This window comes from Dermacentor albipictus, chromosome 4, assembly GCF_038994185.2.
Source record: "Dermacentor albipictus isolate Rhodes 1998 colony chromosome 4, USDA_Dalb.pri_finalv2, whole genome shotgun sequence".
Classification (NCBI taxonomy): domain Eukaryota; kingdom Metazoa; phylum Arthropoda; class Arachnida; order Ixodida; family Ixodidae; genus Dermacentor; species Dermacentor albipictus.
In genome coordinates, this window is record NC_091824.1 from 120,944,111 (window position 1) to 120,966,348 (window position 22,238).

Sequence of the window (22,238 nt, forward strand, 5' to 3'; positions counted from 1 at the left end):
AGGTATAAGTTGGATGTGGTAAAAGTTACAAAAGACAGAACAGTCGCACTATTGTGCACCCTCTGGCGTCCAACTATGTCAGATTCGTGAAGCCAAATAAATATGCGCTCCTATGGAAGCCAGTAAAAACTATTTATTTATTGTTTTGCTTATTATTACTCTCATGGCTAAAGGCATTAAAGAGGTGAGTGGGTTACAGCAAATGAGAAAAGAAACAAATATAAGCAGTTGAACGTATAAGTACAAAGGCTTCTGATTATACAGTTTTAGCTAGGGTTAACAACGTCATGATAAATTGGTAGCAAACTAGGATAGTAAAGCTGTAAATACAAAAGTACTTAGGCTACAACCATACAGTAAACAACAAGAACAGCAGCAACAACAACAAAAATGCTTCAATTACACAATGCTACCTAGAACTACTCGTAACCTTTGGTTATCGTAAATGGACACGACTTTACCAGGAAGATGGTTCCATTCCGTGCATGACGGCAAAAGAAATGACTGCAAAAAAGTTTTGGTGCGACATGATTCAAGACCAACCTTATAACGGTGGTCGATTCGAGGCGATACGTATTGTGGCTGAAAAATGAAAGCGTTGCGTATTTATTAAATGATGGTATATTTTATGAAAAAGGACTAAACGTGCGATTTCACAAGAAGAAAGTGGGGTAAGTGCATGGTTGGTTTTCATGGCAGGCACACTTGCAGTTCTGTTGTAATTACGTAAGAGGAAACAAACTGAATTATTTTCCACGAGTTCTAATGAATTAGTTTGTCAATGGCAGGATCCGAAATAGCGCATGCACTTTCAAATTTCAGACGTATAAGGGTAGTATAAAAAGCATATTTAGGGATGAAGGGGCAGTTTCAAAGTTACGGCATAGGTAGCCAAGCATGCGGTTAGCACTGCGAATTACGTAGTCGGTATGAACATTCCAAGATAAATTATCCCTTCCCTTGAAATCCAGTCCGAAACCCTTATTAAGGGTTACGGGCTGGATCCCAAGGGAAGGGAAGCGTAGCAGGGGGCGGCAGAAAGTTAGGTGGGCGGATGAGATGAAGAAGTTTGCAGGGACGGCATGGCCACAATTAGTACATGACCGGGGTTGTTGGAGAAGTTTAGGAGAGGCCTTTGCCCTGCAGTGGGCGTAACCAGGCTGCTGATGATGATGATGATGATGATGATGATGCGCACGTAGGTATTTACAAGAATGAACTAATTCCAAGGGAACATTATTTAGGAAATATGTAGGTATGCTGTTAGTTATTCGGGATACCCGCATTACTTTACATTTGCCAAGGTTTAGTTGCATTAGCCAATGTCTGCACCAGTTTGCTACACTAATTAGATCAGACTGAAGGTGGTTAGCATCCTCTGCATTAGATATTTCACGAAAGATAACGCAATCATCAGCAAATAAGTGAATGTTAGATGATTGTGACGAAGGGAGGTCATTAATTAAATGAGAAACAAGAGAGGCCCGAGTACTGAACCTTGAGGTACACCGGGAGTTACGCTTCAAAGTGGGGAGTTATGCCATTTGCAGTTACAAAATGAGAGCGATTGGATAGGAAGCATTCAATCCACTTCAGGATGTTAGTGTCAAGGTTCAACTGACTTAGTTTATAAAGTAGAAGTTTATGACAGACCTTATCAAATGCTTTAGCGAAGTCTAAAAAGATGCAATCTGCAAATGACGAACGATCTAGAATGCGATGTAATTTGTGCGTAAAGATTGGAAGCTGAGTTTCACATGAAAATGTTTTTATAAATCCATGCTGGGCTGGTGTGAAAATTGCATTGGATTCCAGGAAGTTAACAAGATGTTTGAAGAATATATGTTCGAGTAATTTACAGCAAGTGCTTGATAGTGAGATGGGGCGATAATTAGCTGTTAAATTTTTGTTACCTGATTTACGCAGTGGAACCACCTTCCCGATTTTCCTTTGGCTAGGTTGAATAGATGTATCCAGTGATTGCTGAAAAAGTTTTGTTAGTATTATTGAACAAACGGCCGTTGGTATTCTAAAGAAATTTTGAGTTAATAGAGTCGTAACCAGGCGATGAGTGCTGGTTCAGGGAATCAATTAGTTTCGCAAGGCCAGCCGTATCCACGATCACTGGAGGCATAAATACATAATCGTACTGGCGCGTAGGAGGTAGGCGGTCATTGTAGGGTACAGAAAAAATTTGCACAAATGCGTCATTAAGGGCGGCAGCGCACTGTTCCTTAGGTATAAGGATGCCCAATGTGTCTTCCAGTGTTAGGTGCTCATTATGCAAGGGTTACAAGCCAAATTTTTTAACGTTAGTCTTTAACATTGATGGAAGTACGTTAGATAGAAAGTTAGATTTAGCATTCTTTAATGCTATTACGTACGTGTCGAATGCGGACTTATAAGCAGACTAGCGTGTGGCAGTTGGTGAGTGTTTTGCAGAGCGTTATAGGCGTTTATTGCGGTTACATAGGCGCTTAACATGGGTATTGCACCAAGGAGCATAAGAATTGTAGGTAATGATGCGGAAAGGAATGAACTTTTCAGTTAGTTCCTCAACTTGAGCTGCGAACATGTCCCAATTGTGCTGGAGCGAACGATTTTCGAAATTCGGTAGGAAAGTGTCGAGAAATGCAGTTAATGCGTTATTTATAGCGGTAAAATTAGCTCTTTTTGTAAATATGTATAGTTTTTATGATTTTATTTGGTTCGCGGGTGAAAACGTTGATTGAAAATGCAAGTAGGCAGTGATCGCTTATACCAGGTAAGTGTGTAATCTCCGAGACTGTATCAGGGTGGGATGTCAAAATCAGGCCAAGGGGACTTGCAGAATTAGAAGCTACACGTGTAGGTTGTGTTACCAGTTGCGACAATGAAAAGACTGCGCACAATTATAAAAACTCCTTAGCTTGTGCCAAAAACGGAGAGAGTGAAGAAGGTTGATCTTTCCAGGGTATATTTGGAAGATCAAAATCGCCCAGAAGTAGGATGGGAAATGAAGAAAATTGCGTGCGCACAAGGTTTATACTGTCGTGTTATGTCATAAAAAAACGCAGGTTGTGCAGAGGGTGAGGGCTATCGCACATATATGATGAACTTTTTGTGACCGAGAGTTACGGAAACCCAGACAGCCTCTAGATGGTCGCTCGTACAGACAAGAGAAGACAAAATGTCATTTCGAAATTGCCAAAAGGACGCCAGCTCCTCGGCGCGCAGTACGATCGCAGCGATAAACACGAAATTGCACAGCACCGTGAAACACTTCTGCGTCAGCGACATGCGGAGGTAACCATGTTTCAGTAAGCACAATGATTTTTGCAGAACATGTGTCAATTGCAGAAGATAAAGAATCGTAATTGTTGGAGGTGCTTCTGACGTAACAATATAAAACTGAAACTTGAGTAAATGAAGAAAATAAACCACTGCCCCTCACGCTTTCCTAGATCGGAGGACGTGGCGGAACAGGATATGCACGCGGGCATTAATATCACTACTTTGCTTGAGTTCTTCAATTTTATCTGAATTGGCGTTGTACATGTATGATTTTCCGTTCAGGATTAACTTATCATATCGCAATTTAAAAGGTTCAGGAGGGGCTTGGCTCTTACTGAATGCAATCAGTTTCCTTCGCGCGGTTCGTGTAGCAACAGAAAAATCTTCACTCGGATTGACGTTCTTATGCTTGAATTGGCTGCGCAGCGATGGTAGTTTTTCTTTGGTTCTGAAGCTTGTGAACTTCACAATGACAGGACGGCATTTATTAGGCGCATACGAACCTAGGCGGTGCACACGTTGAATTACGTCTGCCGGAAGTGAGTCGTTAATACTACTAATTAATGTGGTTATATTCAACTCTGTTTGTTGCCATGTCTCATTATTATCAGGGAGACCATGGAAAATTAAATTATTGCGGCAGGACCGATCTTCCGATTCATTTAAACGAGACTTAAAAAGATTATTCCGAGTGCTAACTTTGTCAATTCTTTTTGTCATGCTGGAAACTTTCAGGCTGGCATTATCAATGTTTTTAGATTTTTCCTCTAGCGCGTCTAGCCTTTTCATAATGCCAGAAACTTTTGATTCAAGTGAGTTTTGTCCGCTTCTTATGGTCTTAACATCAGCAGTAATCTCGTCCTGGAACTTTGACGCTTGTAAGAGACGCGTATGCATGTCCTTTATGAGCTTGAAGATTATGCTCATCTGCTCAGGACTCAATGTCAAGCGGAGATTCAGAGCGGGTGTTAGGGCCAGGGTTCAATTCAACGTCCCCCAAGCACAACAAAAGAAATGCCATAGAAAGACACTCACAAGCGGTTTCACAGAAAATTCTTGGGCACGGGAGCAGAAGCAAACATGGGTCATCGCTTTTCTTAGAGTACAAAAAAAAAAAGGTAGCACAAACCTGCGAAGTGAAAACATAGTGGTTGAGAGCCATGCCAACGGTACTGCTCCCGTGCCCACTGAAGGCGAACGGGACAGGCGTGCTGTTTATACAGCTGACAGCAGGCGACGTCACCGATGAGCGTAAGGTGGAGCCAGGGGTGATTTCCGCAGATACAGTCATGTCGATGAACGGCGCAGCATACAAAGTACAAACGGGCAAGACCGGCTTGAAATGCTGAACATCGGGGGCAATGATGTCGCGCGTTAAGGTTGATAACCAAGCAAGCCAGGAGAAAAGTAGCGCCTGCGAAGTCAAAACATAGTGGTTGAGACCCATGCGAACGGTACTGCTCCCGTGCCCACTCAAGGGTGAGCTGAGCACACCCTATTCAACTGCGCAATTTAATGAATGAATAACTTAATTCATTGATAAATTTTTGTTATGAATATGGCGGTAGGGATACGCAGACAAACATAAGCAGGTAAATCAGCATCAGTATTCTTCGTCTAATAAAGGAGCCAAAAGTACATTTTTGGACACACACTACGTGCCCGCAGCAAAACTTTTTTCTCTGTCTTCACGTCTGCGGTCTTGTTTTATGCGAGAAGCATTCACCATCATTCACCAACATTTATGACGCGCTGGTGAATGTCCGAGCGCACATCCGAAGAAAAGAAAAAAAAAGATAATTTTGTCTTCAGGGAGGGAACTCAAATTTGTATTGTTATTAGAACCGTTTATCCTTATTTGGGAATCCTTGCTGATAGAACACTTGTTATCACGATTGGTAGTCTGCTGTTTTTACGCACGAAACTTCGTGAATATAGGCTACGGTTTGTTATAGGCTGACAATTTGCTCAAGTGTCGTGAATAAATGAGCATGTCTCGCTCTAATCGGAAGTTAGATGTAGCGGCGAGAGAGCGCGGGAAAATACGGTCGCCGGTGATGTGCAAGCATCCCGAGACGACGGGAGTGAAGACACAGGGCTCAATTCACAAAGTTTTTAGTTTGTAAGCGATCTTTGACATTGACCGAACGCCCACACTAATAACATGCCGAGCATCAGAGTTGGCAAGAATTTTTGTGAATACATCTCATTCATCGTAAGAATTTGCGAATCTGCATATTCACAAATATACATTCAAACGTAGGGACTATTAAAAAGAGCGTATTCCGGCCGATTGTGATGTTGGGCGTACTGTTAGGGAAGGCAGCCGGCCGATGGCAAACACGAAGGAAAAGCTCAGCGAGCTCGGCCCCATGTTTTTGATGGCAAAATCACGTGCAGAAGTTCCGGAGCTGCTGCGGACCGAAAGGTGTTTCGAAAACTGCCATAGATCTCCGTTGCCACCAGATAAACGAGCAAGCAACATCTCGTACTGTTCCTCCTTTACATGATGTGCAGACAGAGCGCTAGCCAATAATTGCGCATCAGTAATTTCGTATAGCTGCCCGGATTATCGAATGTACGAGAGCATGCTTCGGCCCAAAACGAACCACAACGACGCTAATGCGCGGTTTCACTTCCTTATTCCGTGTGCGCGTCAGACGAGCCATTGTTTGGTAAAGTTTTCGTTTGTGGTGGCTCCTAAGATATGTTTCTTTTTGTGTGTATGTGGCTATATATGCGTGTGAAAAGTGTCTATTCAGTGTGTTAAATGTACACTAAAAATAGAAAATAGGGAAGGCGGAATCTCTGTGAAAACGTAAATACCGTCATCGAAAGCTCGGATTTGCTTTCCTACTTTACTCGGGTGTAAAAGAAGCTGCCCGACCAAACTAGAAGTAACGTCATCGACGCCCACATTTGCCAAAACTGTTCTCGTGCTAGAACTATTCGTACGAGCAGGTTCCAGAGTACTGCGGTGTTGCACATAATAATTAGCGAACGCGAACGGCGGTAACGGCAAGCGGCTCTTACGAACGAAAAACTTTGCGTATAATATGCAATGCATGGCGAGTGGCTGCCATATTTGTTCTTACGAACAGCTGTAGCGTCAGAATATTGTGAATACAGGGTCTGTTTCCCACCACAATGCGTTATCATTCCCTGGGATCGTTGCCTTGGTGAACCCGCCGTGGTTGCTCAGTGGCTATGGTGTTGGGCTGCTGAGCACGAGGTCGGGGGACCGAATCCCGGCCACGGCGGCCGCATTTCGATGGGGACAAAATGCGAAAACACCCGTGTGCTTAGATTTAGGTGCACGTTAAAGAACTCCAGGTGGTCAAAATTTCCGGAGTCCTCCACTACGGCGTGCCTCATAATCAGAAAGTGGTTTTGGCACGTAAAACCCCATAATTTAATTTTGCCTTGGTGGTAATGCGCTATCAACAGCCAAATTTTCCGATACGTTTCTTTTTCTTAGCGTAGCTCTCATGACTGATTTTACGAATTTCAGCGACAATTAAATTGGCTACCACCCTTCGTAATCTCTCGACGTGATGGACCTGTTTCGCAACCCTGATCCAAAGGAGAAAGACAAAAGCGCAGATGTCGCGCGATTGCAGTGTGCATAAACGGAGCCGGGCTCTATAGCGGTAAGGGTGGATTATTGCATAGCATCGCGTAAAGAGGATTGTCCCTTCAAGGCTAAGCTGCTTTACTTCAGAGCAGTGAAGAGCGTGATACTGCCACGGTCAGGCCCGCTGAGCCATGTACGCGTACGTGGTTGGCTCGTTCCCGCGCTACTTTAAGCACGCGCTATGCCGTCTCTTTACAACCGTAGCGAAACGGCGGAGCTCAAACTGCAGACAAAAGAAAGAGAGAGAGAGAAACTAATACTCACACGAGCGCGCGAGAAAACAAAAAAACGAAACGACGCCTGTGAGGAAGCCAGGAAGCCGGCATGCGTGTTAAATTCCGCCAAGTGGATAAATTTAGTGGCACGAAACAAATTGTCCTCTGTTCCTTTAATGTTCCTGTGTAAGTCGGTCCGTGGTGTGCATGTCGGCCCGTTGCACCTAGTGGACGTTCAGTCGTTTTTGTTTGTTTGTTTTGTTTCTTCTTTACATGCCCCGCACAATGACTCCCGTTCCGTATTGTGGGGCATTGAGCACAGATTTAGCAGCTGTCGTGTATACGGGAGCATTCAAAGTCAAGCGACAAGGTTAATAGAGTTCCTTTGACTGACGGTTTCTACTCTCAAATTCTGCGGCAACAAAGTGTATGCAACAAAGCTCGTGTGCCGTGCTTTGAGCGGGCGTTTAGAGAATCTCAGGTGGTCGAAGTGTATGCGCAACTCCCGCTCATCATATCAAGTCAGTTGCATGTGGGAGTGAATACTCGTGAACCCATATGGGAATAAAACTTCGCAAAGGCTTGTAATTTAATTTCAGAAAATATGTTATAACAACAAGGCAGTTTTCGTGTTTTTGGCAGATTCACTGGCAGCGGGCGGCATTCAGCGCTACGCATGTGTATCCGCGCGAGCGAAATTACTTCAGGACTAACACAAACCCCGCATGGTGCCTGGCATGTCAGAAAAAATCCTCATTATCATTCTTGATATAGATTTATCGCTTAACACAAATCTCATTGTGGAACCCAAGATCTGTACAAGGGTTTTGAACGCATGCGTGTCGCAGGCTTAGCTCGAAGTACCGGACTTTGAAAAAGACGTTAGCATAGGCTGATAGTTGGGCTAGATAGCTGAGACAATATAATCAATCTATAATGCCGTATGATGTCTGTGATGTTGCATGAATGTATGGTGTTCATGACCGAAATGCATTAGTATCTTATGCTAAACTCATGCAGCTGGGTGTCTTACGACTTGTCCTCAGCTCCTTCCTTTTTTCCATTGCGTTCTCACGTAAGCTTACTCCTTGATTACAACGTTGCTAACTTGCTTACCTCCTTCCTTTCCATTCAACCATTTATGCTCCTCCTTCTCGTTTGTACCAGCGATGTTGTCTTCTCACAACCGAGAACTAAAACAAACAAACAAACAAACAAACAAACAAACAAACAAACAAATAAAATCGAAGAGTCAAGAAAACCAGGAAAAAAGCTAAACAGGCAAAAAAGGAAAAACAAATGTCGGAGCTCTAAACCGGCCAAACGTGCTAAGCTTCACGTCGTGACCCCGACAGCGGGCCTTAACCCAACGCCACACAAACGTCGAATCACCTGTGCGGAAGGCCATGGTTTCCTATTCTTTTTCATTTGCCAAAAGTTCACTGGCGGGCCCCCGGGCATACCACGGGTGCTCGCTTTGCCGTCTCTGAATCTTCGTTACCTCCTTACGTCCGGAGGTGCTCTTTCTCGCCCGACCCGAAAGAAACGTCGTGTCGCCTTGTTATGATGACTCACATGTAGCGAGCGAGAAGACCGTGACCCACGGCGATGCACTGATTTCGATCGTTGTTTGGAGTCTCTCTTGCCGCCATACGCGCATATATATCGCACGACACGAAACCGCTGAACCAAGCATCTCCGCAGAAATTACGTGCAACCCCCTCGGGCTCTGCGTAAGTCAGCACGTTCTTTCTATTTCTGGCAGGTACTCACACTGCCGCAGGCGCTAGTTTGCCGTCCTCTCGTAATGACTGCTTCGAAATGGCGGCTCCATTACGTGTTCGAGTTATAAATACGCACGATGTATGGGCATCGAACATGCGGTTGAAAAGCGCAAGCAGACGTCAGCAACTTCTCTGGCTTTATACTCATTTATATACTGTGACAGCGGCAGCCTCTTGCAGCGGTCATCGCCACCTTGTTGTTTTTGATATTGTGTGTTGTTGTCGCGCATACTTGCAGTAGGGAATCGGCCACGAGTCGGGTGGTTAAAGAGAAAAGGATAATGAGGACGAGGAGAATTAACAATTAGGAAGTTGCCACTTACAAAATAAGGTTAAAGGGCTGGGGAGAGAAAAAGTAGAAATCGAGACAAAATAACGCGCAATGCTGAAATTAAGAAAAAGAAATGATCTTTCGAGTATTGATCTATTAGGACAATCGATTATATTCAGCATTCTCAAGATTACCCGGTTTCTTTCGACGCGAGCAGCGTTGTCTTCTTCCGCTACTGCACATCTTGCAGTGACCTCCGGAATCCGCGACGACAGCAACCCGACTATGCGCGCTGCGCAGAACACCTGCACAAATCACTGAGCCCAAGCGTTGCGCGGGAGTTCAGAGGTTAGCCCGTCCGGAGCCCAACTGCGTACTACCGCCAGGGCATGCGCTCTATCCCCCAGTGGCGTTGGGGATGAGGGCTTCCATTTAAAGCGAATCTTTGCTTTCCTGCTTCCCCGGGGTTCCGCGTTCGCCGTCGTTTCCTCGCAGAATTGACAACTGGGTGTAAGCTGCCTCCTACCTTACGGTTAATTACGATGTTTTCTTGTTTCCTTGCCTTGAGCTTGAACCTTGTGCAGAATACATATGCATTTGATCAGTCATTATACATCTTTAGACGCAGCACACAAGCCACCTTGTCTTGAGCGTGCACCTTGTGCAGAATACATACGCATTTGATCAACGATTATACAACTTTAGACGCAGCACACAAGCCAAACATATCTAGAAGAGCACACACTGACAAATTAAGCAGGACACTGTTCTTGAGATAACTTACTTTTTTTGCAAGAACTTTGATGTTCCCTATTTTGCCTGTTCAATGGATTTGCAGCAATAAACGGCTCAAAGGAAGTACGCCTCTGGTGGCCCGTCGCCATCAGAATAATTTCTAGAATATAACTCGGAGACCTACGAGCGAAACGTACACGACAATAAGATTTCGTAAAAATTGACGCAACATTCGCAAACATTGGGAAAAAATTCGGGAGAATTGGCAGGTATGCTTAAGACGTGCTGCTAAGCTAAAATAACAAAATGAAGAGAGTTATTGAAAGCTGATGAATCGCATCGACGAAAGTTTCTCGACAGAGCGTCTCTGAGTTGCTTGTGCTCGACAGATTCTTTAAGACGGAGTCTCGAATTTGCCGTTGCGGACAACGAGGGTAACAAATGTTATAATTCACACAACTGATTTGCACATTGTACTTGCAGCGTGTCACAGGAAATCCACTTAAGCGCGTCATTACAATTTCGTTCGCTCATTCCTGACACCAAGTTCGGGCGTTTCGTCATTTCGTGTATTCAGTTTCCGTAACGCACCGCGAACGGACTAGTCAAATTCCTCCCGGGCTGTACACACGCTCCCTCGCTACTTGCATAAATGCGCAAATTAATTTTTATTCTCTACCCGGTTCTTTCCGCAAGAGCACAGCGCGATCTTCGTATAGCACAAAAAAAGAAGCAAAAACGGAGGCACAAACGGAGGCAAAAGCACGACAGCGTGTCGCGAATCGCGATTCGTAAAACTAGCGCGCAGACTTGCGCTCACGCGCACACATCACGAGATGAGAGGATCCACCGCGCCACTCCGGGTGCTCATTTAGCGTGAACAGAAAGCGTCAAATGAAAAAAAAAGAAAGGAAAAGGAAAAGAATAGAGTTAGGGTATGTCAATGAAACATATTGCCCCTTTTTCGCAAATACACACGCTCTTCCCTCTTTGCGCATGGAATTCGCATGAGCGCGCGCTGGCTTGGTGGTTGGTGGTTGCTGTTTGTCGCAGCTGGGTTCAGCTGTGTATAGGTTATATACATATATATAATCTATCACACTCTCGATCTGCTCTCCTTCCCTCCCAAAAAACACCACTCCCCCAGATTATCATACATATTTTCTTTAGATATGCTACTATTTTCCGAGAAAATCGACATTAAAATTGTTATTACCGCTGCTCAACGGGAAAGCGGCGGCCGGTTTTATTTTTATTTTCCCATTTTTGTTTTGCAATGCAGACCGTCAAAGCATACATGAAAATATAACGTATAAGTGTTGTATGTAAAAAATATGTGCCAGCGTTTCTTTTTCCGAAGTTTCTTTTTTTCATCCCCAAATACTGAATGATTGAGTAATCTCATTAGTTGTCGGGGCTACAGTCGAACCGACAATGACGCCAACCGCCCCAGGCACTCACGTCATGGGGACTCAATGAGCCACTTATTTATCCTTGTAGACACGACGTGGAGGACACATTATAGCCTTGCGGCTTACTCACGACGAATGACACCCGAAAAATTAGTATTCATGTCACCACATCTCTACGAATGCCGTACGCAGGGTACAAGAAAGAAATACTAGTTAGTTGGGACGGAAAAGAACACATGCGTGACGAGAAGCATCAAAACAAAATGTGTGTGCGTGTGTGAGTCTGTGGGCGTGCGTGGGCGTGTTTGTTAGTGAGTGCGCTGTTTTTCAATAAAAAGATGCAAGAAGCCCTAATCAGCTCTTCGATAATTTATGAGTGTCGCGCCGCCGATGTGGGAGATGGAGATCTTTTCAGCCGAGCAGCTTTGGCGTCTCGACCCCACGCCTCACTGAAAACTTGCCACAGAGAGTTATTACGTTATTACATTAGCCAGTGATGTTGGACGTATCATTCGAGCTGCTCCGAACGCCGGATCAAAAACTACAAAAAGCCCTCGTTGCTGGGCCGAAAGGGTCGCTCCTCGTGAGGGGCCATCCTGGGACTCGGGCCTGCCAGATCGTAACGGAGCAGAATCTCAATAAAGTTGTTACCACCACCCTAACGTAGGTGGCCTGCCAATCAAAGTAAGCCCTTACGAACGATTAACTGTGTGGATGAAACTCTTAGTTGTAATACAAAATCGTAGATACTGAAACAATGTGGCGTCATCGTCATCATCATAACGTTTTTGCACTTCATTTACAGCTAGTTTTGCCAGCCCGCTCAAGCACAAATGCTATTGTGCTAGATTGCGGGCAGCCCTTACTTCGTTGTTGATCACACATGAACGGATATCTGTATTTGTTACACGAGTATATGCGAAGTAAAATGCGCAACTATCTTTGGCCATCTGAAGCTATCTGAAGCCACCTGAATACCGCAGAAGACCAGCGAATCTAGAGCTAATAAAGTTTTTTCACTCACTCACACTCGCGCTAAACTTGAGTCATATGCGATATAACGTGGTGGCGTGAATGCGGCTGTCTTTGTATTTTTATTCGGCGTATTTTCCAGGCTGAAGTATGCCCAACATTTCCCTTGAATCATATGCGATAGATCGTAGTGGCACGAGGGCTCCCTCTTGTTTTCGTTCTTGTTCTTCTTGTTTCTTGTTCTTTTTTTCCCTGATGCAGCGTATGTTGCAGACTGTGTGAAAGTCCATCGACCATGAGTTTGCTAATAGCATATCCGTGTCTCTGATATTAAGCAAGATGGATTTCATGGCGTGCTTCGTCAATTGGGTGCTCTTAATTCAGTCGGATGGAAGAAAAGCTTTTTAGTATGATTAACCTAAGCAGCGCAGCTACCATAAATTTCCAAAAGTGCACTGACATTTGTCGTGCTTTTCTTTTGCAGCCTTCGCTTTGCACTTTCGTTCGCTCTGAGAGATGGCTTTTGCTGTGGTTTTGACGCTTGCATACGACACAAGCGCGACATTGGCTGGCTAAAACTTCTGAAAACATAAATTTGGACTGTCCATGCCAACTGGATATTGTCATCGCCACGTAGGAGGAATTCTTTCATTGTGGGTGCCTTACTAGGAGCGGCCATTTCTCATTTTTCATTTCGAGAGACCTCTTTGCACGCTTGTCGAGTTTGTCTTCCTTCTTTGAAACGAATATATGCGACAGGACAACATAATTGGTCGCTCTCACGTTACATAATCTTGAATCGGGATTTCTTTTTTTCAACTTTATCATTTATGGGGACGACTAGTCGAACAAGCTATTAATGAAACTCTTCTTTCTTCGTCTTCGTTAGCAGCTAGAAAAGTGAAAGCGGGTGCTTAATTGTCACTTAACAAGGGCATTTTTCGGGGTGTTTTTTGTTTCTTAAGAAGTTATCATTTTACTTCGCGAGTCTTCATCACTTTTACCTATCATGTTCTGAAACACGCGAAATTCGTTTATCGATGAAGGTGTTATTAGTCACTTCTCCCGCTTTCTTGTTTATTTTTTCCTTCCTACATTGCAATAGAGCGTGAGGCCAAAAGAGCCTTCATAACAGTACAATGACCGAGCGAGTTCGAGAGAAACATGAAGTTAGCACTGCAGGCACTAAACATGGCTCAACGCTCGGAGGGAAAGAACAGGCAAGGAAAGATGTCAGTGCCAAGGGAGGAGAGGAGGGTAGAGATTAAGTGTAACGACTCAGGGTGTCAGAGACAAACGAGGTGTCTAGGTTTGGACAACAACGCAAAAATAAAGAACAGTGGGTCATACTTGTCGGTCTCGACAACGAAACTCTCGCCCGAGAGTGTAAACACCCCTGTCTTCATCGTCGCTTCCCTTCCACCCTCATCTCTCGCGGAGGCTTCACTCGTTCTCCGTGCCTCGACGCGCTAGCTGTCGTAGCGAGCGTCTAAGTATCCGGGGTCCTTGCAATCCATCACCGACGACGCGAGGTGGGAGGGAGGGGGGGGGGGGGGGGAGGGTGATTGCACCGGAAAAAGCACGGGGCGAAGGACGTGTCGACAACGCTGGCGTCGTCGCTTTATTTGTCATTCGGAGGCTTTGAGGTGACATCTTTCAGTGCTAACGCGAGCTTGGCCCTTGTCACAGTGTAACAACGTACTGCCATTTTCCTCGGCGCACGCTTTTGTGTGCGCGCGATTGTGGGATTCCATATGCCAGTAGAGTTCCCCACAAGTTTTAACCAAAGGAGATTCTGGCGCTATGGTCGTTCAGCTACAATGTGAACGATGGGTATGGTACGTGGATTTGTCTGATATTCGTGCTTGTAGCTTCAGACATTCTTGTGGCGTTATTTGTTACGCGTTATTTATTATGCTTTAGTAAAAAAATAAAGAAAAAGAAAAGCTGGACTCACTTTCTTACAATCCCGTCGTCGTGCGAAATTGGTTAGAATACTTGTATCTACAGTCAAACACCTGTACAATGAAGTGCTTAGGACCTCGAAAATTCTTTGTTGTATAAGTCACGTCGTTGTAAAGGTCGCGCAACGTACCTCTGAACTAGAGCCGACTAAGCACGTTCAACAAAAAGGAAATGAAAAAAAAAAGAAAGCTCTATTTAACATGAATTCAAGACAGGCTGCTGAAATAAGTAACAAACTTTTTTTGTATGCACAGTTGACAGCAAGTGCGGCTTACCCGCTGTAGTTGCTTAGGAGCTTAGGTGTTGCGATGCTAAGCCCAAGGTTGCTGGATCGAATCCCGGCCACGGTAGCCGCATTTGATGGGGACGAAATGCAAAAAAATATGCGTGTACTTAGATTTAGGTGCACGTTAAAGAAACACCAGGTCATAAAAATTAATCCGGGGTCCCCTACTACGGCGTGCCTCCTAATCAGATCGTGGTTTTGTCACGTAAAACCGCATGATTTTGTTTTTAAAGTGCGACTTCTGCCAACCATATCGCGCCGGATTCACGGCCTGCTCCGCAGCGAAATACAGGTGCTACCCAAAGTTAAGCTGCAGATTGTCAAATGCCGATATCGTCTCCGTTGCCGTGGAAATCCTTGGTTCATTTACAGGATCCTTATCACTGCTGTCTTCGTTGATATTCGCTTAGTTTCCAGCCTAGCTGACGTTGAAGACACCGTAGGTCGCCAGTTGCGATGACATCATCCCGTCGGCCTCAAGTGCGACGTATTCGTCAGCAGTCACACCCGGAGACGTGCTACAACAAGCAGCGTACGAGTTGATCTATTCGTGGAGCAGCGCAGCAGGACAACGGAACACTCAAGTGGGCGCCGCTAGTTCCTGCCATTAGCGCTATAGCAGAGCGCTACTGGGTGAAGTCTGCGAAAGGCAGTGGGCGGCACTGCTACCTTGCGTTCGTTGTAAAGAAACACATCATCTGTCTGGGACGCCTAAATTTCTTAGCTGTGCAGGCAAATTCATTGTAGAGGCGTTCATAACACATAGGAAAGATTGGAATTCGGACGGCACATAATCAATCCTTCGTTATACAAGTCATTTCGCTGCAGACGCGCTCATTGTAGAGGCGTTCGACTGTACTCTTTCACAATAAAATAGAAATAAAGAAATGGACAGTTTCATCCAATCTTTCACCAAACGAAACACGCTCTCACCACTCCAAAAGGCTACGGGGCTTTAACTGATGGACTGGTGCGCTTAAAAATTTCACGCAGAAATTCCTTGGGTAGTTGTCTAAGTACGCGTAAGCATTGTGCAACTTGCTCATCTCCGCTCAGCCCGGTATCATTGTCAATGTTATAAAACTTGATCCGACCAGTATAAACCCTTACCAACCCTCATCGGTCGCTCGCTTATCTTGTTCGATAGCGAACATGATAAGTTAGGTTTATTTAAGATAGACTGCATTACGGCACTCGAACACACGACCTTGTGTGTTAATTAAGGCGAAGTTAATTAATCACACTTAATTATGGTATAGTTCATTAAGGCAGTCGATCCCTCGACCTTCGATGTTGATTAAGGTGAATTAAGGTGAATTTAGCGAAGCTGTTCCAAACCTCCGCTACATTTGCTGAGGGGGTATGCAGTGCTTTAGTGTAGGTTCGGATGCTTGTTTTGAACTTGTGCTTTATTGAAACGTATAAGTATGCTATTCTGTGTGTTGTATGGGTAATCTCAATGAATGTGTGCACTGCTCGCATCACTTTGCTGAGCACTTGTAGCCTCTGCCTTACGTGGGTACGAGCCATTGAATATTTTGCTTCCTTATATGGGTATAAGCCACTCACTGTCTTACGTGACGGATAAATTTCTCGTTGAGCAGGGTTGAGGTCGGAAAGTTGAGGGTTGAGTAATTACTCTCGCCAATCATAATTAATCCAGAAGTGTTACAATTTCGCAACACATTACACATAACATACCCCCCGAATTCATGGCACGTTGAGTCATTTCTAGATAACTATTATAGCTCGTTCAGATGCGCAGGTGTCCACCTATGCTACCGCTACTGGTGTACTGACGAACTGCTCTGCTTCCTACAGAATTACGCAGTGAAACAACAACCACTACCTCAACAGTCCTACGGCAAATGCATTTAAGCCATCAAGAGCCTTCTTCCGTTCGTAAAACGAACAGCTTTCTAGAAGCGTTTGGCCTTTCGCTTGCATTGAGATTCATCGGGGATTGTTTCTGCATAATTTTTTTCTCTCCATTGCGTTGCCTCGTTTTGGTTACCATCGACGACTTAGCCCTCACCAAGTACAATCCTGGTATAAACGGTCGATACTGTGGCGTGAGCTTTATGTCAGACAACACTGGGGTGTACAGTATGCCGGCTTCCCTCTTTCTAGTCGGCCTGCATCGCCTGTCTCTTATTGAAATAAACACCAGCAGAACTTTTTGTTGGGCTAGTTGGTGCATGTTACTGAAGTACTATAGCGCCAAACAGACGATACAAGAAGACACACGGACGAGCGCTTACTAACAGAATTTGTAAGTAAGCGCTCGTCCGTGTCTCTTCTTGTGTCGTCTGTTTGGCGTTATAGTACTTCTGTGAAATAAACACAGGCGCAGCGGTTTAAGTGAGTCGGTAATGCGTGATTCTGTATGGTGTATAACCAAAAGGAAAAAAAAAGTGCAGACACCGGCACGGTGTAACTTTGCGTCTTCTCTCACCAGTTATTATTATTTTTTTTTACATCGACATCTACTTTGTACCTGGAAGCAAACTGAGCAGTCACTCACATGCAATTTTTGTTTCGCTTTCCTCTTGTTCCCTCTTTGCAGGGCTGAGCGAGGCTCTGCGACTAGTACGGCTCGATATGCCGGGTGTCGTGATTCGGGGTGAACCGCTCTGGCTGAACTGTTCCTTCGACCTCGAGTCGGACGAGCTGTACTCCGTGAAGTGGTACAAGAACAACAGGGAATTCTTTCGATACCTGCCCAACGAAAGCCCGCCTGGACAAGCGTACAAACTGTCGGGCGTCTATGTGGACGTGAGTTGGAGTCGCTCTGTGAGCGGGAAGATTTGCACGAACATAAAGGTAGCGCGAGGCTATGCGAGAACCCGTGCGGCCCGCTCAGAAGCAAATAATCGCAGCAGAAAAGAAAGATAATTCTAAAAATACACCTAAGTAGAACATTGGCGCCGCCGTTTAACAGCGGTAGCTCTTTCCCGCTCGGATTTTACAACAAAATTAGTCTTGCCGACCGGTTCTCCATTAAGCTATACCTGGCTCATACTTTCCTGAAATTCAGCGGACACATTTTTTGACAACATAAAAAGAAAGAAGATATGTCGAAGATGGTTGCTGACTGATCACAACGCACCGTCCTCTTTCATTTCGTGTTGTCGAACTACGTGCCTGCTCAATTTCGAGCAAAAAAAAAGAAGATCTAACAGAAGCTGTTGATTGTTTACTACTACGATCACGACTTTTCTCCTTCCACTGTTCCAGACTCGCTTAATCTAACCTGTCTCTATTGGCGCCACCTCATGAGTCGTTAAAAACATTACGCTGCATCGCGAGTTGTTCCTGCCGCCTATTAAACACCTTCTTAACGTTCACAAAAAAATAGTGAACTCGGAATTACCACGAATTTAATGGCACAATATTAGTTGCGTTGGACAACATCTTTAAGTTCAGCTTCTTTCCCTGGAAAATTGGGCTCCGGTATTCTTTAAGCGACGGTACTCATTGCCTGCCGCCCGATAAATTTGTGTCCACACATAGCGACACGTAGAAATCTTTGAATGTGTTTTACCGCTTCTTCTTCGAATTTATCCTTTTTTGTTTTTGCTTGTTGTTATTGCTGTTCTTGTACAATCAAACTCACTCCAAAAATAGTTCTGCATGAGCTGCACTATGTAAAAATAATAAATGGACAAATAAGTAAAGTAAAATTTGTTTCTATTTATGGGTGTTCGCTATGATCCGTCGCTTTTATTACCTCGTTACAATAGAAACTTTATGCGCAGCTGGAAGCCAGGAGGGAAAAGCTTCCCGTTTTTAGCAGTGGCACAGAAATTCTTCTTTGATTGTTCGTTATGCTTTTTTTTCTTCAAACTGGCTTTCAACAACGTATACTTGTGATATACATGTTTAGTGCACCCTTCTACGTCACTACAGCATACTAGCATCGTTTACAGGAAGGGCGCGTGCGTTCGCTTCAACCATAATTGCGTTAGAGTTTGGTTACCTTGGAGTTTGATTATATAAATGCGTTAGATTCAGTTTATGCTTCAGATATTAATTATGATAGCATGGGCGTAGTCAAGGAGCATACGAAAAATTTCTGAGTACTTTAGAAAATATCTGCACAGGTTTTACAGTTGCCATAGTGCACAAAAAAAGATGATGAAATACTGATTAAGAAGGCTGTCAGGTATGCACTACATGCTTTCAACAATCGGACGACTTCATTTGAAAGGATTAAATTCGAAGACCAATTGGGGGATATCTCTACAACCCGTCGTTTCCAGGCGACATTAACGCGTTCAGCATAGGTGGAAATTACTTACAACAGGTGCTCTGGGACATGAACGGGCGAAGTATTAGCAAGTGCAGGTTTGAATTTTATTATGCAGAAGAAGGAGGTAATGTTAAATATCTTGCATGGCAAGAGAATAAAGCTTCGTGTGAAGTGAATGATTACATTTATTTTGTTCCCTAGATTCTACGCGGATCACGAGTAGAAGCTGCAGGATATGTCAAGTCGGGAACGGAATCTTGCCGCGAAAATCGGAAATGAAAACCTTACAAAAAGAGAGCAGAGAGAGATAGAAAGAGGTGCGTTTATTTATGAAATGACAGTGAAGCTGACCTGAGGTTTACTCCTATCTTTTGATACTCTACGCCGGGACAAAAGAAAGGGAAACGAAAATGGGTTACGAAGAGAGACAACGTAAAGCAAGGGCCTTCATGTTAATAGTCTCTCAGATAGACCTTTCAAAGCCCCGGTGGAATAAAAGAGCGTCAAGAAGGTTACCTGTTTCTTTTTTTAATTGTTTTGCGCGAAATACTTATTCAGGCAGTTCTCGTAGGCGTTTGTTTGTAGACAATCAGCGCATCGTACCAGTACTGACCTATGGGGTTGAAACGATGGAGACAGCAAGAAACAAAAAAACGAAGCTGAGAAGAGCACCCGAGCGACGGATAATGCTTTGAGACAGTGCAAATCGCTTCTGTACGTGTTAGTGCAATGAGGACTCTGCATTCTCATTTCATGGATTGCAGCAAGGCCAGCCACAGCCGTGACTAGACCCGCAGTTCTCATCGAGCGAGGAGGGCCCTTCTCGCCTCATAAGTTTTTGTCCTTGAGGCAGCTGCACACAGAAATCTAGATAGTGCGAAGGAAAGTAGGACAACGGAAAAAGTACAGTAACCTCTGAAGCTTTCCTCACCCTTGCACAAGGAATTCGTATACTTCTGGCCCAGAGCCAAGATCAGAGCCGCTGATGCGTTGTTTTGGGGAAGACGAGGCCGACCCATGGCGCGTCGTCTCCATGTACAGAGTGTCTATTGTGCCACTGTCACTGTGTCACTCCTCTATTGATGCCCCGTGGTGTGTTTAAGAGTTTGAGGTGCGCCAGATACTCTTTGCCATTTACGACTCTGTTTGCTGAAACGTGCAGTAGAAAAATACGGCTAGATAAAAGTAGCAGTCAGAGACGTTACTAGATGGCGCTACAGCGTGAAATTGTCCAAATTGTTAACAAATGTAAGCACATAGTAAAATATTATTTCAGCGCAACAATGTATTCATTAGTTTTTTACCCTATCAAAAGGCGACACTTACGCGGACATATTGGCGCTCTTGCGCTCGTTCCAAATGATACTCTTTTTCAACCTTTCTATGATAAATGGGAGGTAGAAGGCTGCATCAGATGAGCGCCAGTTGTGCCTCTAGGGCGCGCTGTCTGACTATTACTCGATAATTACTGATAATCATTCAAAAATGTTTTTCAAGGAAGAAAACGAAATTTGCTGTTACCAAATGAAAATATTTATATTCCTAATCGAGATTCCGCACGCTGCGTAGCTTTATTGTTAAGACAAGCTAAAGTCCCCGCTTCATAAGTCGTTTTTTTATTTCTTTACATACCTTCTCATCAGGGAACTCCGTGCGCACGCGCGAAAAGAAGAGAAAAAGAGGCGCGCGATTGGCTGCCCCAATTGTGATGTCGCTGCTCTCCGTCGCAGTCGAGCGCGAGCGCAGCAGTTTCTCTCCGGCTCCGAAACGGGTAGGCTACGCGTGATACGTACTCCCGAGGAGTAGGCAGCTTTCGATCAGCAATGCCGCGAGCAGAACCGGGAATGAGCTCGTCTACGCCGTGCCGATGCTGCAGCCCGGGCACAAGAACAGGCTCGCGCAGCCGAGCGCAAGCAGCAACTGCGTATCGAGGATCTGGCGGCCTACCAAGCCGTCGTTTAATGAGCCGTTGGGATTAACCCAGTGATAAACACTAGGGCCGCACGTTTCAGGTTCGCTTGTTAACCACCTGTACAGACTGCTTGGGCGGCGATTTTTTTTTCAATTTTAATTGCATTTCGTGTTGAGCCCGAAGTGCTGGGCGACTACACAGACTAGTGTAAGGCCGACGGAATGTCAGACGTTATGGAACAGTGTGGTACCTCGTGTAAATTAAGCTATTTTTCTCCAGTGTTTTCTCCGCCATTTCCCACCAGCTACAGATTGCGAATACATCTGCGCATGCCGCTACATCAAAATGCATTTTCTCATCCGTACTGCATAAACTATAAGGGAACCGAAGATACTGAAAAAAAAAATTTTCGAACGACGCTGTGTTCTGTATTTTTGCAATATTTGTAATCAATCAATAAATCAATCAATTACGCAATCAATGAGTCGCTGTTAGGCTTTAAGATGGTAAAATTTGTTACTCAAATATAGAGACGAAGGCCTCATAATTAACGCTATTGCCGGGACCCTTGATGTGACTAACACAAAACAAAATAATACGAAAAGTAGTACAGCATAAAATGAAGCAACATAGAAGACATCCTAGGAATTGAACAAGCCATGAACACAAATAATCAGTGAGTCATGGCTCAGTATTGTCAAAGCAATGCTACTGCTTTCTTTTTACGTTTGCTTCGCCGTAAGCTTTGTTTTATGACGGCGAAGACACCTTCTAAGACAATAGAGCAGCGCGTTAGCAGGCTCCGGAGATAAGTGTTTACGAAACTCCTTAAGAGGAAGCTTTAGCTCAGGTGCTCCTATCTAAATAGATGTAAAAGGAGAATTCGTTTTTCTCGGCAACCGCTGCACAAAATTTGACGGGGTTTGCTGCATTTAAAAGAAAAGCATAAAATCTAGTGACTGTTAGTTTCGAATTTTCGATTTAGGTCGCCAAATGTTTATAAAAATTTCGCGAAAATCGCAAATTTTCAGAAAACGAAACTATCAAGTTTACAACTCCGTAGCTCAGCAAGAAAAAATGATATCGCAATTCTTTGAATTGTACCTGATAGCACATCTAAAGCGGACAAAATTGATATGTTACACATGAACCTCAATAAATGGAGTAATGTGTAATTACAACTTTTGCAGAACCTTCGTAAACAACGTAACAATGTCACGTAAGATGTAAAATGACATATGAAATTTGTCCGCTTTGAATGGTCTAATGGATGCCGTTTACAGAATCGCGATATCTGTTTTCGATGCAGAGCTATTAGTTTGTAAACTTCCTGCTTCTATTTTTTTCAAACTTCTGAATTTTTGAAAATCGTCTTAACAAAATTCAAGCCGTAAATCAAAATTGCGCTTCCAACAGTCACTAGAATTCAACTTTCTCTCTCAAATACAACAAATTTCATTAAAATCGGTCCAGGGGTTATCTCAGAAAAACGTTTTTGCGTTTTTACATGTATTTGAATAGGCCGCG

The 22,238-nt window shown here is 44.2% G+C and overlaps 2 protein-coding genes across 28 annotated transcripts in view; one reads left to right on the forward strand and one right to left on the reverse strand.

Annotated features, from left to right (window-relative positions):
• LOC135917748 (uncharacterized) overlaps positions 1 to 22,238 on the reverse strand; it is a 162,631-nt gene that overhangs the window by 8,869 nt on the left and 131,524 nt on the right. For 17 of the 27 annotated variants that reach the window (XR_010569398.2, XR_011514067.1, XR_010569397.2 and 14 more), the window contains 2 exons: positions 8,239 to 8,315; positions 4,550 to 4,687 (listed from right to left, as the gene is read on the reverse strand). Coding sequence is in view for 7 of the 27 variants with exons in the window: in XM_070537536.1 (XP_070393637.1) it covers positions 1,516 to 1,983; positions 4,403 to 4,687 (753 nt within the window). In the remaining 20 variants the exon portion in view is untranslated. Of the gene's footprint in view, positions 1 to 113; positions 4,688 to 8,238; positions 8,316 to 22,238 lie in introns of those variants that run through there. The other 10 variants (XM_070537536.1, XM_070537532.1, XM_070537534.1 and 7 more) reach the window with 5 other exon arrangements.
• Positions 1 to 22,238, forward strand: part of LOC135917746 (uncharacterized) — a 40,189-nt gene that overhangs the window by 708 nt on the left and 17,243 nt on the right. The window contains exon 2 of the mRNA XM_065451335.1: positions 17,114 to 17,322. Coding sequence (XP_065307407.1) covers positions 17,114 to 17,322 — 209 coding nt within the window. The remainder of the gene's footprint in view (positions 1 to 17,113; positions 17,323 to 22,238) is intronic.